This window comes from Mustela putorius, unplaced genomic scaffold (genome assembly GCF_011764305.1).
Source record: "Mustela putorius furo isolate JIRA1106 unplaced genomic scaffold, ASM1176430v1.1 tig00000868_pilon_pilon_pilon, whole genome shotgun sequence".
In the NCBI taxonomy this organism is placed as follows: Eukaryota; Metazoa; Chordata; class Mammalia; order Carnivora; family Mustelidae; genus Mustela; species Mustela putorius.
In genome coordinates this window covers 5,922,140-5,938,064 of record NW_025421502.1, presented here as the reverse complement: position 1 = coordinate 5,938,064, position 15,925 = coordinate 5,922,140, and the positions used below count along the sequence as shown (strand labels likewise).

The following is a 15,925-nucleotide window of genomic DNA, read 5'->3' as shown; positions in this document are numbered from 1 at the left end:
GGCTATTTGTTTGTCTCCTTTGGAAGAATGTCTATTCAGGTCCTCTAACCATTTTTTATTTGGATTGGTTTTTGTTTTCTTGGTGGTGAATTGAATGAGTTCTTTATATAATGTCAATATTAACCCTTTATCATGTATATAACTTGTAAATATCTTCTCCCATTCAGTAGGTTGCCTTTTTGTTTCATTGGCTTCCTTTGTTGTGTAAAAGCTGCTTAGTCTGATATAGTCCTGTTTTTGCTTTTGTTGCTCTTTGCCTGGGAGCAGAAACTCAGACCAAATGTGCAAGAGCTTTCTGCCTATATTTTCCTCTAGTTTTATGGTTTCAGTTCTCACAATAAAGTCTTTAGTCCACTTTGATTTTATTTTTACATATGGTGTAAGAAGTGGTCCAGTTTCCTTCTTTTCCATGTAGCTCTCTAGTTTCTCAGCACCATTTATTTAAGACTTCATTTTTTCTTAAAGACTTTGAGAGAGACAGAGGGAGGTGGCGGGAGAGAGAATCTGAAGCACACCATGTGCTAAGCAGAGCCCAACATGGGGCTCAATCCCAAAATCCCATGCTCATGACCTGAGCCGAAACCAAGAGTTGGACACTTAACCAGCTGAGCCACCCCGATGCCCCTTTAAGAGACTGTCTTTTTTCCCATTGTATGTTCTTGCTGTCTTTGTCAAAGATTATTTGATTGTGGGCTTCTTGTTTTGTTTCATTAATCTGTTTTTGTGCCAGTAAGTACCATGCTGATTATTATTGCTTTGGAATAGCAACATAGTTTGGAATCGGGAAGCATGATACATCTAGCTTCGTTCTTCTCAAGGTGGCCTTGGCTATTTGGAGTCTTGTGTGGTTCCATACAAATTTTAGGATTCTTTGTTCTAGTTCTGTGAAAAATGCCATTGGTATTTTGATAGGGATGTCCTTGAATCTGCCAATTGATAGTTTAGGCAGGATGGACATTTTAACATTACTAAACCTCCAATCCATGATCATGGTATATCTTTCCGTAAAGGTTTTATTTTTTTTAAATGTGAGAGTTGAAGTTCTGTATAAAAAGTGATAAAACTGGCAGCTCCTGGGTAGCTCAGTTGGGTGAGCTGTGCCTTCAGCTCAGGTTATGAACTCGGGGTCCTGAGATTGAGCCCCATATTGGGTTCCCTCCTCAGTGGAGAGTCTGCTGCTCCCTCTCCATGTGTCCCCTCCACATCCCCCTCGTCTTTTCTAATAAATAAAATCTTTTTTTTTTTGAAAGACTTTATTTGACAGAAAATGAGAGGAAGCACAAACAGGGGGAGAAGAAGAGGGAGAAGCAGGCTCCCTGCAGGGAGCTGGATGTGGGATGTGATCCCAAGACATGGGGATCATGACCTGAGCTGAGCCAAAGGCAGCGGTTTAACCCACTGAGCCACCCAGCTTCTATAATAAATAACATCTTTTTTAAAAAGTGGAAATCCATATGTAGATGAATTTGTATGACCAAGTAAAACTCTACTCTGAATAAATAAGAAAGTGAATTAGAAAAATTAAAATATGAATTTCAAATATTTTATTAAGGAAAAACAACTAATTCTTGGATTTCAAAAACCTTTAAAAACACTATAAAACTTTTATAAAAAACAAAATACAAGTTAAATCAGCCAGATATTTTGAGTAACCTTGTGATTTACTATAAAAATCAAGTATTACAAATCCTTGTGGATTTTTATAGTAATTCCCTGAGGATTTCATTTCACATGTATCAAAACCCTTTCACCATGTCTAATACCAATATGAACTATTCTTTAAAGTTCTCATTAAACCTTTAAGACTATAAATCACTTTATCATAAATCTCAACCTAGTGGTGTTTATTTATATAAAAAGATGGAAAATCTGTTTTGAATATAGATACATAAAACAAAATAGTCCCTATCATTTAGATTTCGGAAAGAAATGCAGCTTTTTAGTTAGCATTGAGGCAAAGCAGGGAACCTGCTTCTTTCCAATTGCATTTGGGTCTTTGCAAAAGTCCACTCGGCGCTGAGAGACTTTCCTGTTCACCAGAGTGAGGAGTTCCGTGAACTCCAAGGAGGAGCCGAATTTCCCCAGCATCTCACACAAATCTTGAATGTACCATGAGCCATTCACAGTTTCCCGATGAGAATAATAGCCTAAAAGGAAGGAAAAGGACACTGAAGTATTTTTGGCTTTTGGTTACTTCGAGTTTTTAATGCACCCCTACAGAAACAGAAGTTCTCAACAATTCTTAAAGACTTAAGATATGTCCGTTTCAAAACTTTTCTCTGTTGACTAGTGTCATATGAGAAAGGGATTGATTTATATAGTTTTATAAAAATGGGGTTAGTTCTAAGTAGTTTCCTTCGTTTGCTGAAAAGTCCCAAGACACAGTAGCCAGGCAGAGATTCTGACACGAGACTGGAAAGAAAAACAGTTTGCTGCCCTAGCAAGGAACAGCAAGCATCTATCTAAGTGTTTTCAACAATGCTTTCCACAAATACCACTATGACACCATCATGATAACGGGCAGCTAATATTCAGTATAACTTGTAAGCTGCCACGGTTCTCAGGAATGATTTTTCTGTAAGTCACTCTACACTTGAGGTCACCCTGTGCCATGTGATCAAAGAAATCTGTTCTTCTAAGACTGTGAGCGCCAGGATCAAATCACTGCGGCCCATTTGTGATTGGTAGTGAACAGCCACCCACCTTCTGCCACAGAGTAGCACATGAGGAAGTCCGCTCCAGCAGGCAGCGTGTGCACGGAGGCCGCATCCACCTGGGTGACGTTGGCCTCCAGTGCGTCGGTCTGATGATCCACTACATCCAGAGGAATGACTGGCACGTCATGCTGGTCTCCCCGGCATGCCTAGGAGAAAAACCACTCTCTGGTCTTACCTAAGCTCTCCTTCCCAGTGCTTCAGGCTTACAGTCAATGTGTCCTTTCGTTCATCATGATCATCATGTCAGCAGCAACAGAAGCTGCTTTATAAGATACGTCAGAAACCACGCCATCGAGTTTCGGAGCATACAAAGCTGACTGGTTTTCCCCACTTAGGTTTTCTTCTAATTAAGGTTTTCAAAAAATTGGCATCCTCAACTGTATACCAAATTGTGTTGATTGAAAGGTATGCTCTGGAGAAAGCCTCTGTGGTTTTAAAGTTTCTAATGGAGCAGCCACACTGTAGGACCAAAGATGCACCCCTTCTTCTAAAAACTGTGGTCTTTGCCTAGTGTTTCTATTCAGTCAGGGAATGTATGCCCAGACTGGGTTGTGCTTAACCAGCTGCTGCCATAAATTGTCAAAAGGACACCACGTGACCCAAGAAGACATCTTTTACTGTGCCCTTTTCTTTTTGCTCATACTTTAGAGTGAAGTCTCAAATTCTTACCTGCTAATCCTGACTCCTAGATGGGCTGACATTAATTTCTACTCTTAAATGACTATTATGGCTGAATTTTGTCACCCCCCCCCATTTATATATAGAAGTCCTAACCCTCAGTATCTCAAAAGTGACTGTATTTAGAGATATGGTTAGACGAGGTCTGTTATGATTTTAATCTACCATAATTGGTGTCTTAGATTAGGGCACAGAGGAGACCATGTGAAGGCACAGTGGCAAGACAGCCACGTCCAAGCCAAGGAGAACTGATATGATACCCTTATCTAAGACTGCTAACCTCTGGAACTGTAAGAAAATGAATTTCTGTTGTTTAAGCCACCCAGGCTGTGTACTTTGTTCTGGTGGGCCTAGTACACTTAATACAGTGACCTAAGAAGATTTGACAGTGCATTTTAAATGCATCTCTCATTCTGAAATGCTTAATGAGTTACAAGCTATTTATTTATTGTGCAAATAATAATAGGGCAAGAGCTGCCAAGACTTACAAGCTTTGAAAGAAAAAAGTCATGAGTGATTTCAGTTAAAGAGAAAATCCCTAATACTCCATTTCTACTGGGAGATTTTAACCTAATTTCCTATTCCCAGGCTTCTTTTCAGCCCTTATTTTCCACTGTCTTCCTATCTAGCCTATAACACCCCTAGAATGTGCTGCTCTCACCTGCCAGCTCAGAGGCAGTGAGCTGGAGAGTGAGCCTTTGCAGAGGGCTGGCGTGTGCTGGGCACTGTTCCCAGTGTGCCCGTCTGTTAGGTCGCCCATCCTCCCAGCGACATCATGAGATGGTGCTATTTTATCTCCTTTCACAGATGAAGAATCGGAGGCACAGAGAAGTAACCTGGTGAAACATTTTCCTCCTTTGTGGCTCTCACCGCATAGCAGCCTGCTAGTTATTTCGAATTCCGTTGTCTCTGACAGCCACTCCCCTTTTCACGAAGCAATCATGTCATTATTTTCCCTGATTTTTCCCGTTCGCTGGGGTGTCTCCCTTAGCATCTTTCCTCTGCTCATTGCTGTCCCTCAGTTCTGTTTTGCACTCACTTTTCAAGCTATACTTGATAGAGTAAACTCAGCTACGCCCATGGCTGCCATTACCATTCACCTCCTCCTTACTCTCAAATGTACTTCTCCAACCCAGGCTGCCTGTCTTAAGTTCTAGAACTAGAACTCTGCCCATACGTGACAGATACTCCAAGGCAGCTGTCCCAACAGGAAACCATGGATCATTCTCAACTTCCCAGGGACCCCCCCTGCCCCCTCCCCTCAAGGCTTGGTGGCAGCTGGAATGTGGCCATGCCCCCATGCTGTTCATGGAAATACAGAACTGCAGCACGAGAACACTGTTTGGAACCTTACTGATGTGCCAGATGAGATCCTTCGGGCCCAGACACATCTTATCCCTAATACCAGTGTGGTAGAGGGGAGAGGTGACAGGGTGAAGTAAGCTAGGACCAGAACTCGCCTGCAGTCTGCCCACTAGCCTCCCTGCACAGTGCTCTGACACCAGAGACCCTTCCTCGGGGAGCTCCAGCTCATGTGGGGCTGGACGGTGGCACATTGGTTATTTTAAGTCCTTTCAAATGTCAGTCTATTAATAAACTGAAAATCTTTATCATTTATTCCTTGTTAAGAAGGAATTACTAATAATTGTAATTCTGATTGGCTGGGAAGCCAAAAGGGCCTTTCCAGTTATTGGAGAGTTACTTTCAAAATTGGCTTTAATTCTTAATAATCATGTGTACAAAACCATGGACTTTACAGTTCAGACTGTACAAAATCAGGCGCCTGGGTGGCTCAGATGGTTAAGCATCTGCCTTCAGCTCAGGTCATGATCCCAGGGTCCTGGGATTAAGCCCCGCATTGGGCTTCTTGCTCAATGGGAGCCTGCTTCTCCCTCTGCCTCTCTCATGAAAAAAATAAATCTTCAAAAAAATTATAACAGAATCAGTCTTACCTGAATGATAAATATTTTGGGTTTTCCAACTAGGCTTTGACATTTGTCTCCTTTGAATAAGCCAGTCAATGTCTGGATTTCAATTTTGGCATCATATGCGTAAATGTGATTGCCTTCACCATGACTCAGGAAAACACATAAAAAGCAGTCGGCATCCGTGTGGCTAGAGGTTGACGCTATAAAGGCAGCCAGTAGTTCACAAAGAAATGAAGATGTTTATTATGTACCTATAAAAATTCAATCTAATACAAGAATAAAGTTACAGATGGATGAGGAAATTTTTATTTATTTATTTATTTATAAAAGATTTTATTTGACAGAGAGCTCAAGTAAGTGGAATCGCAGGCAGAGAGAGAGAGAGAGAGGAGGAAGCAGGCTACCCGCTGAGCCGAGATCTGATGCGGGGCTCTATCCCAGGACCCTGGGACCATGACCTGAGCCGGCAGAGGCTTTAACACTCTGAGCCACCCAGGTGCCCTGGAAAATTTATTTTAATAACTGTAAAAAGGAAGTAATGAAACATAACCTAGTCTTTAATCAAACAGAATAATTTACATCATACTGTCTCTGATTTTTAAAAACCTACTAAAAGTTCGGAGAGTTTAAAAACGAATTTCATTAGCTTTTCTGCAACAAAGAATAATGACATGAAAAACATATTGGGAGGACTGTGGCGACAAAATATATGTCACGGAGCAGAGAGCTGAGGGTGGCCTGGAAAGGCCTTGGTGACACTCTGGTCAATGGCTCTGTGTGGCTGCGCCTCTAGGGAGCGTGCCGACTTCGCTCCCTGTCTGCAGCACTGAGGGTGAGCAAAGCCGAACACCCACAGGTCAAAGAGGTCTGGTACAGAGGTGTCTCAAAAAATTAAAAATAGAAATACCATCCAATCCAGCAATTCCACTTCTGGGATTCACTGATGAAAACAGAAAACCCAATTTGGAAAGAGACACCTGCATCCCCCAAGTTCCCTGAAGCACAATGGCTAAGATGTGCAAACAACCCAAGTGTCCATAAGTGAAAGGAAGGAAGAAAATGGGGATATAGGTATCCGGATATATAGACACACACACACACAACGGAGTATTATTCAGCCATAGAAAAGGAAATCCTAGCCTTTGCAATAACAAGGGTGGACTTTAAGGGCGTCCTGCTGAAAGAAAGAAATCCAAGACCGACAAATACCATATGATCTCACTTACAGGTGGAATCTAAAAAAAAAACCAAAGCTACAGATAGAGAACAGATTGGTGGTGGCTGGCAGGTAAGGTAAAGTGGGTGAAAGGGTACAGACTTCCAATTATAAGTCATGGGGCTCTAACGTGCAGCATAGCGCCTACACTACTACTATATATCTGAAAGTGGCTACGTAAATTTTTAAAATGTAATCTGTAATTTTGTATGGTGAGAGATGGTGAAAAGACAAAGGTGTCCATTTTACAATGTATACGAATACTGAATCAGGCTATACACCTGAAACTGATGTTATGTATCACACTTAATTTTTAAAAAGCCCTACAGTTTAAATACGTAAATACTGTAATAGTCCATTGCAAATAACTTGAAAATCCATGGCATGCAGTAATTATGGTAAACGTAAGTTAGATTACCTACTGTGCAGTGATATAGAAGTTTAGAGATAGTATATGTGAATCCACAATTTTAAAAAAAATCCACAATATTTTGAGGCCAGTAAAACACTTGGATATGGAAAGAGTCCTCTGAAACATGAGAGCCCAGCATCTGTAGTGTTTGCATTGACTTTTAATTGCCAAATGAGAAGGTCATTTCCTTCATTTCTAGAATAACAGACTGTAATAAGTGGATGCTAAACATACACTTTGGAGGCATAACACTTTGCAAGAGTCTTAAATCTGGTGGGTAACATCCAAGCAGAAAGGCACACTAAACCTGTAACCCACGCTAAATTAGTTGGTAAGACTTTTTTGACAACACAGTTAATTATCTGGATGCCTTTACAGATAGGATACTCCATTCCCCCAGAAGGTAAATAGGAAAACTACTTACCCTCATGAATTTTGAGCAGTAGTTCTTCTGCTCTGAGATCATTAAAGCATTTCACTTCAAATCCTAGTTCTGAAAACCTGGTGATAAACTGGGTATTAGTGTAGGAGCTATTCACAGTGGTCAGATGCCTGCATTTACTTGGAATACATACATCTATACAAGTTTTTAATGACCTACAGATTGACCTTCAGGAGGAAAGAAAAAATGAAATGTGAATGAACTATGACAACGATGGTTTTCCTTGAGCACCCACAGTTGGGAAGGATTTACTCATAACTGATTCAAGTCAGAATGTTGCCATCTGCTGTGCAATTATGTAACGATGCAGAGCCCATTAACATTTAACAGAACAAGGTGAGGAAGGAAATTCAGGCAAGTTCTCAAGGGACCTGTGCCTTCATGAGGCACAGCCTCAGGCACTCTTGCCAGGTAATTTCCTCAATGTGGACAAGTTTTGGTAAGTATCACTTAAATATCCTGTCGTCCTGACACGTAGATAAAACCAGTACCTGCGTGTAAGATTGTCTCTGTCTGCGCTGGTGCCCCGCCGTTCTGGCAACATTAAATGCCAGAAGAACCTCTCGTGGTTGAAGATTAAAGCAGTTCCTCTCCTCTTGTGGTCCATTTTGTACTTTTCTGCCGGATCAAATATTTCACTGTTAAGGAAAAATTCAAACAATAACCACTTTAAGTCATATTAAATAATGAGCTCCTCCAAGCCCAATGTCAATGTGGAGGGTAGACAGAGGTCTGCTGTCTGCGCCTCCCCTGCTAGGCTGACATGCTTCTGGTGTGCACTGGGCAAGCCTCACCGCTGTTCTGGCAAGGAAAACCCGGATATGTTTCTGTACTGATGGGTCAACAGCAGCCATCCTCAGCACCCCGACCCCCAGTCCTTCCAGGAACGTCTTCTCCACAGTGCAGGAACCAGGGACAACAGCATGCGCAGGCCCCAGCTATGGTTCCAGCACCCACGCCACACCAGTTACTAGATATTTTGAACCTCACTGTAGGTCCTGAAACGACCAAAGGCAGCAGCCAAACCACAGGTCGACCAGCCCCTGGTCCCAACACTAACACTCGCCGTTCTCGGCTCTACTAGCTCCCAGGTGCCCTTCTTGCTTCTTGTAGACTGATCACGGTCAGCAAAGAAAGAGGCCTTCATTACGAAAGTGCACATTTTTACCTCTTACGGAAGGCGTCCATTTCTGTCACATTTTGTTCCTCACCTTAAAAAAAAAAAGTTGAATTTTATTAATTTGCTGTCTGACTTGTGGTAAAAACACAGCAGTCCTCCCACACTGTAAATCCTTCTAGTTTTGCTTGGTTTAAAAGTCAAGTATGAAAAGGGGAAATAGTAAGGGAAACTGCTTCATAATAAATGACTAGAAATTAATTGCTCAATTCTTTCTCACCCTGAACTCTTATTGGCAAAATAGGAAGGAGTATTATCAAGAGAAATGGAGAAAACAGTATGCAAATACATTCACTATGGTGACATGGTTCTGTGATTATGGACCAATGCATATGAAATATAGAACTGTTCTGCAGAAAATGTTTTTGCAGATAGTCCATATAACCGAGAAGCAATTAATAGCAGAGGGAAACAAACAATGTAGGGATACACTGGATTACCCTATGGGCTGGAAGAGGTAGAAGTCTGGAAAAGGGAAGGGCCAAGAGCAAAGGCTTAAATTTTTGATCTCCCAAATGAAACACATGCATTTACAACCCACCCCATGAAGGGGACCCTATGTCCCCAACCTGTGATCAGACTTCCCCCACCCCCTAGGCTGCCCTTCACTGGATCCTCCTCTACTCCTTGGAGCAGTGTTGTGCAACAGAACTCTGTCTGCTGATGGACTCCTGCACTTGTGCTGTCCTATATGCCAGCCACGGGCCACAGGTGGCTGCCGAGCACTTGAAATGGGGCTTGTGCAGCTAACGAACTCAATTTTTAATTCATTTTCAATAACCACACATAGCCAGTAACTTCTGTACTGGACAGCACAGTCTAGCATCTCTTAGAATAAAGGCCCAGGACTGTTTTTACCTTATAAACTTAACAGCCCCAGGGGAGAGAAAGTAAGGAATAAACAAATATTAACGGTATTATAAGATGCTCTCTCCCTTGAGATCACTGAGGGTAGCACAACAGACCCTCCCACATCACCTTGGAACCAGGAGGCTCCCGTTCCCTTCCGTCCCTGACACCTGATTGTTCTAGCCTCACATCACCTCCTCGCTGACGGCAATCTGCTCTGGGAGGGGGAGGCTGGAATTCAATTCCATGCCCTTCACCGTCGCTTTTGGGGCCTATTCTTCCTGGAATCCACCCCGCATCCACATCCAGCCAGGAACCCACGAAGGCTCTCTGCTGTCCAGTAGACCCTAAATCAGTTTTTCTCAACCTCAGTATTAGTTCCTGGTGTGGGTGATAAAATGTCCATTCCTGGATCCTAACCCAGATTTGCAGTTTCAGAATCAGAATCCCAGGGGAGGGGGAATCGCTTTGCCCCCGGGGATACTTCCCCTTCCACAAGCCCCTCACCCGAGGCTACATCCTACTCTTCCTACTCCACAAACTGCTTTACGCGGAAACTTCTCCACCACACAGTGCTCTGAAGAGGACAGCACACAATTCATGCTACCCAGGATACTGTCTCCATGTTCTGCTCTACCTGGGATCCTTGTACCCCACGCCCTGGCCTCTGGGAAACACTCCCTACCAGATAACGGGATCCTTCCCAGCAGCCACTGCTGCCCCGGGGCACACCTCCGGACCGCGCAGTGCTCCCCTGGGAGAGCAGCTTCACTCACCCTCTACCAAATACACCTCCTGCTCCGCCCGCCCCTGGGGCGCACCCGTTGCTCCACACACGGCTCTACTGGGGAGTACCTCCTACTCAGACTCCGCCCTACTGGGGGACGCTGCTCTTTGAACACACTGCTTTACTGGGATAGTTTCTACCCCACACACCGCTCTCCCAGAGCTCCTACTCCCCACGTGGCTTTACAGGGAATCTTCCTCATAGGACAGTGCAATATATGGGATACTAACCTGGCACGAGGGCACTTTCTACCAGACATTACTTCACCAGGGACAGCTCCTTACCACATACACCATTCTTCTGGGGAGACTTCCTACATCACACAGTTCAGCCCAGGAAATCTCTTCCTCCCTACACTGCTCTGTCCTGAATACTTCCTACTGCACACCCCATCCCCTGGGATTACTTCCTCCGCTCCACGCTGCTCTACTAAGGCAGAGGAATTTTCTCTCCTTCCATTTTCAAAAGTGGTTCAGGATCCACCTCCTTTTAATTACCCCACCTCTTTAAGCCAGTTATATGATAAAGAAAAAAAATCTCAAACTAAACCCATTCAATCCTTGTGTGAAGGACAGTCCCCTCATTCATCCCCCCACAAACCTGCCCCGTTAGGAAAGCACTTAGCTCCAAAGTGGCACACAAAGTAGAGGACCCGGGAGCCTACCTCTTCCGGCCCCTGCTCCACATCGGTTAGTGAGCCCAAGGCAGCTTGAAGCATAGCAGAGGGAAGCGGTGCCAAACGGCCGGTCACCAAACTAACTCAAATCATCGAGGGTGAAAGCACTGGGAGATGTACGCTCGACTGGGTCTTCAAAACTAATTTTTTAAAAAAATATCAATGAGAACTGTCCTGGAGTTTCTCTCAGGCTAATATGGGACACAGTTATGTAAATAAATGACATCCACACAAAGAAAAATACTCATTTTTTATAGTCTTGAGGAAGGAATTGCACCAATCGTCCTGGCTAGGTGTAATTTCAGCTGTCCATCTGGATGGTCTCAAACAATGCCCTCAGCTTGGACGTGACCTATAGACTTAGGAAAGATAGCTAGTTTCAGGCCACCCCAGATAACCTAAAATCACATTCAGTTTCAAAGTTAACAGACATGGCAATCTCTGAGGGATTTTTTAAAGGTGTTTTGTTGTTACTGTTAGTATCATGGAGGCGGGGTGGTGGTGGGGGGGGGGAACTGGGCTCTGAGAACTTTAGTTCCGACCCTGGCTAGCTCAGAGCTGGCTCTGATACTAGCAAGCGCCCCACATCGTGCAGAAGCAGTCAATGGCCAGGTCCACGTGCCATTCTAGTCTTGGCAGTTTGTTCCACCAGAACAGAAAGCAATGGACACAGATGTTAAAACCTGTTTCCAACACTTTACTGGAGTTGGTAAGTTTTACTCAGGTTCCACAGAAAATAATATTCCATGACTCTTTGTGGTCACTCTGGGCTGCATGTCCTCAGCAGACAAACTTCAGGAAGGGCACACTTTAACAAAGTCATCGTTACACTGCAGGAATACAAATGAATTGTCTAAGAGGGTAGAGCGCTCTGCCATCATGGAAAAAATCAATTTCAATGGAGATACCCTATATAACACCTATAAATTCCTGTGCATCTGCAATCTATTCATCAAAAATGGGTCCATCATTGGGACGCCTGGGTGGCTCAGTTGGTTAAGCAACTGCCTTCGGCTCAGGTCATGATCCCAGCGTCCTGGGATCGAGTCCCACATCGGGCTCCTTGCTCCGCAGGGAGCCTGCTTCTCCCTCTGCCTCTGCCTGCCACTCTGTCTGCCTGTGCTGGCTCTCGCTCCTCTCTCTCTGACAAATAAATAAATAAAATCTTTAAAAAAAAAAAAAAAAAAAAAATGGGTCCATCATTAAACTTGTCTCTTGACCTCTTTTCACTTCTCCTTGCCTCTGATTTAGGCAATTTTCCTTTTCACCATGATGCACCTACGACCTCTTTGCTCCTTGAAACAGTTTAATTTTTACAGAACGAATCCCACCTTTTTCCTCCTCACCTTACTTGGATAATGCCTCCAGATAATCCTGCCCGCTAGCCTCTATTGATGGCCTGGCACTTTAGACCTTCTTGCCCTCAGCTCCACAGCCCATGACACACAGTGGTCAGGCTTGTCCAAGGACACTAAAGTGGAGCTGGGACTGAAAACCAGGTCTGCCTGGAAACTCCGAAGTCTCTGCACTCTGGTCACCAAACTAAACCCCTCCTACCAGAGACGCCAGCTACCTTCCTAAACTAAGTGTTCATTTCCCCAACCTTCTCCATTAACCAGGGTCATCGTCCTCATGCACTGCAGTACCGATCAAACTCCACCCATATTCCCTATCAAGAATCTGTTTAATAATCCTACATTGAGTAAGCTTTGTCAGGGCTAGAACACACTAAAACGGGGGTGGGGTGGAGAAAAAGGAAGGACGCAGGTTGGAAAAGGCAAGCAATGGGATTTAAAGAATGCAGGGGGAAGTGTCCTGACTAGTGGTTGGCGTCCTGGAGCCCTGCCCCTGCTGCCCACCCCCCACCACGGAACCCAAAATGGGAGTGGCCGCCGGACCCTGCACCGTCTGTCGGGGCAAAGGCACTCCCTGAACAGCCAAGGTGACGTCCTACAACTTGCCTCAGGGGCAAGCCCGGTTTCTTGCAGCACAGAATAAAAAGCTCTGAAATAAGGTATTCTGCATCAACCACTAGTTTCAACCTTTTCTTTCTTCTTCTTCTTTTATTATTATTTTTTTTAACACTATGGCCGGGCTCGAAGTTTCTAAAGCTATCAGGGATACAATTAGTGACACGAAGAAAGTTCTGAAGTCCACGTTTAGCCGTTAATTATTCTGCAGGGAAAGATGTGGCTTCAACTCAAGTCCACAAACAGTCGTGGGTGTGGGAGAGACACTGGGGCTGTCCAAACCGTCAAGGCCTAGTTTTTGTACCCAAGTCAAGTACGGGCCTAAGCAGGGGCTCCTGCCGGGCGCTCCCGCGGGCTGGTTATGCTTCCATTATTACGCTTGCAACCACTTCTTACTTTGTACTTAGGAGTAGAAAGAACCAGACCCAACTTCCGAGAGAGTCAACTTTCCAAAAGAGCAGAGCAAGCGCAGGGGGGCGCCAGCACAGGCCCTGCCGCCTTCCAGGGTTTAAATGCCCGACGTCCGGAAAGGGATAACCAACCCGCCGGAGGACAAAGGCGGCCCGGGCACGCCCCAGCGCTGGGGCGCGCGCTCGCAACCCCGAGCCGCACTGAAGCTCTGGGCTGGTTTTCTAGACCAAAAAACTAATAAGCCGCCCCTGCCGGACTTCAGAGCTTCCTTCCAGGACCCGCAACTCCTGGGGGTCGTCCGGCAGACACAGTACCCGCCTCCCACCCGCCTGCCTGCTCCGCGGAGGCTGTCCGGCACCTCCTCCCACCCCCTACCCCCTGCCTACCTGCAGGGCGGACCCCGCGGAGCCGCGGCCCGGAGCTCATCGGGGCCCCTAGCGCAGAGCAGACGCCCAGGCGGCCTCCCCTTCCTGCAGCCAGCGGCCGGCAAACTCCCGCCCCTTCCTCCGCCCCCGCGCCGTCCCCCGCGGGCCCCGGGAGTGGGTGGCAGCCGCGTCCGCGTTCAGAGCTTCTCGCCCGCCGAGTTCGGGTTCCCGCCCCTCGCTGCGGAGCTCGCGGGGACCAGAGCGCCCGGGGAGGGCCGATGGACGCTGTGTCGTCCGCCCGGCGCTTGGAGACGAGCCCGGCCCTCGGGAAATGCCGGTTGCCACCCCGAGGGCACAGGGCGAGCGGGTGATCGGGAAGCGGCGGGCGATTTCAGAGCACCTGTGGGGAGCCGAGGCTCGCAGTCCCCGCCCCCAGGGCTCGCGCTTCCCGACCGCCTCCAAGGCCGAGAGCGTCGTGTTTTCTTGTTTCGGGGACAGTCCTTCCCCCGCGACAGTTACTTTATTGGACCTGTAATGACTTTAAATGCTCTTGGGATTCGGGACAAAGTAAAACTGGAGGCAACCCTGGGATTTTTAAGTCTGGCTTTCATAAGTATAGTTAATTCAGGGAAGCAATCATGCAGATATTCGGAACCCGAACTTTGGAGTCTACAGATGATGACATTTCTTGAGCCAGAGAGCCTGTTGCCCTCACCCTCATAAAATGCCCAAACAGTGCGTTAATTGGGCGCGGCGGGGCGCATTTAACCGAGCTCCGCCTTAGGTGGTGGTGGTTGGCTATTTTGTAAATTTGCTTCAATGAACAACTCTTAAGATCGGATGAAAAGGTGGCTTCCGCTTTTATAACTTCTCTGCTCCTTGTCATTTAAAAAAGTAACCATCTTCAGACTGGGAAAAGGCATCATTTCTAATACATTAAAATAAGTATAAGGTATCCGTCTTCTATAAATATTACTCTATTGGGGAGGGAAAAACAAAATTTAACGTAATAACTTTACCCACGTGTTCGGTCATTAACTAGAGTATGAAATCAGGATTTTCCTATTTACTACTGTTCATTCTGCTGTACGTGTAAAATATTTCAAGAAATCTATTTTAGCAACTTATTCTGTAGTTAGGACATGAAATCTCATCCTCTGCCTTACATGGTTTTGCAAGGATTAAGTGAAATGACTACTTAAAACAGTGCATGGCTTTGAAGAGCTCAAACTATTTGTTACCACAATCTTTTAGCTCATTCAAAGAATTGGCCTTTTGGTTTCCCCATTACCTGGCAGGGTTGCTTAGGATGTAGGTGGTGCTCAATAAATATTTATCCATTGAAGGAGATCCAGGATTTCACCATTTGCACTCTGGACTTTATCCAGTTTGAATGTGTTTTCTGACCACCAGAACTTCCTGTCCTTTTGCCTAATTTTCAGGGTCTCCTCTGCTTGAGTCCTGAAAACACTCCCTCTATAGGAGTGGAACAGCTGACCTTCTACTTATCTGAGAGCAGTCGATGAAAGGAATATGCTTTCCCCCTAAGTATTTTGTTATCTCAGAAAATTGTGTTTTTATAGGATATGCATGTGGTTATATTTTAAAGTAGGATTTTGCCTATCTTAAGACATAAGTACAAAGCATTCTGAGATGACTTATTTCAAAATTATAAATGTGTAATTTTAGCTTTTTTAAAGCAATAGCTATCACAATAAAATGGGTAAGTGTCTAGGACTGGCAAATAGGCTGCCTAGATTCTAACCTGGCTCCACTATTTTCTTAGCCTTGAAACACTGCACAAATAATGCAACTTAATCTCTCCCAGCTTCAAATTCTTCTCTGTAAAATGGGGACCAAGTTTACTCAAGTTTTGGAGATAGTAACTGCCAAACTTCTAGAACAGTACCTGGCCCATAGCAAGCTTTCAGTACATTATTTTTAGCTACTGAAGACTTCCTAGATCAGTTCCCAAACTGTGGTCTCTGAGCCAGCAGTATCCACATCATCTAGGAACTTAACTAAAAATGCAAACTCTGGGACCTACAGAATCAGATCTGAATGAGGAGCTGGGGGTAGGGAGAGCGGTGCCCATTAGGTGTTTTTAATGCCAGAATCCAGTGATTCAACTGAATGCTCATGTTTGAAAATCAGGGACAGAGACTAATTAGAATCCTACCCATCCTGCCTTCTCAAAGAAGAAAAAAAGAACCTAAAGCAAATCCATATAATTAAGATACCCTAAAGACTGAAAGTTACTTGACAGATGGCTTGAATGTCACTTTCATAGAACTTAC

General features: G+C 44.9%; 1 protein-coding gene across 2 annotated transcripts; it reads right to left on the bottom strand.

The window, feature by feature from the left end:
• Positions 1–1,529: 1,529 nt before the first annotated feature.
• On the bottom strand, positions 1,530–14,037 carry CASP6 (caspase 6). Of its 2 annotated transcripts, XM_004748088.3 has the most exons (8): positions 13,650–14,037; positions 10,871–11,022; positions 8,562–8,604; positions 7,885–8,031; positions 7,376–7,452; positions 5,348–5,523; positions 2,704–2,863; positions 1,530–2,147 (listed from the first exon to the last, which is right to left on the bottom strand). In XM_004748088.3, the coding sequence occupies exons 3-8, from the start codon at positions 8,579–8,581 to the stop codon at positions 1,909–1,911; spliced, it is 819 nt and encodes a 272-aa protein (XP_004748145.1). In that variant the 5' UTR covers positions 8,582–8,604; positions 10,871–11,022; positions 13,650–14,037; the 3' UTR covers positions 1,530–1,908. The 2 variants fall into 2 exon arrangements, with proteins under 2 accessions (XP_004748145.1, XP_004748146.1); XM_004748089.3 differs by lacking the exon at positions 10,871–11,022.
• Between the last annotated feature and the right edge of the window lie 1,888 nt (positions 14,038–15,925).

Excerpts from the sequence above, each read along its gene's own strand:
- CASP6 (XM_004748089.3), bottom strand. The coding sequence starts at position 13,689 with ATGAGCTCCGGGCCGCGGCTCCGCGGGGTCCGCCCTGCAG. Across the intron at positions 5,524-7,375 it reads ACTGCTCAAAATTCATGAGG|CGTCAACCTCTAGCCACACG; the intron begins GTAAGTAGTTTT and ends CTGCCTTTATAG. Across the intron at positions 2,148-2,703 it reads GTGCTACTCTGTGGCAGAAG|GCTATTATTCTCATCGGGAA; the intron begins GTGGGTGGCTGT and ends CCTTCCTTTTAG.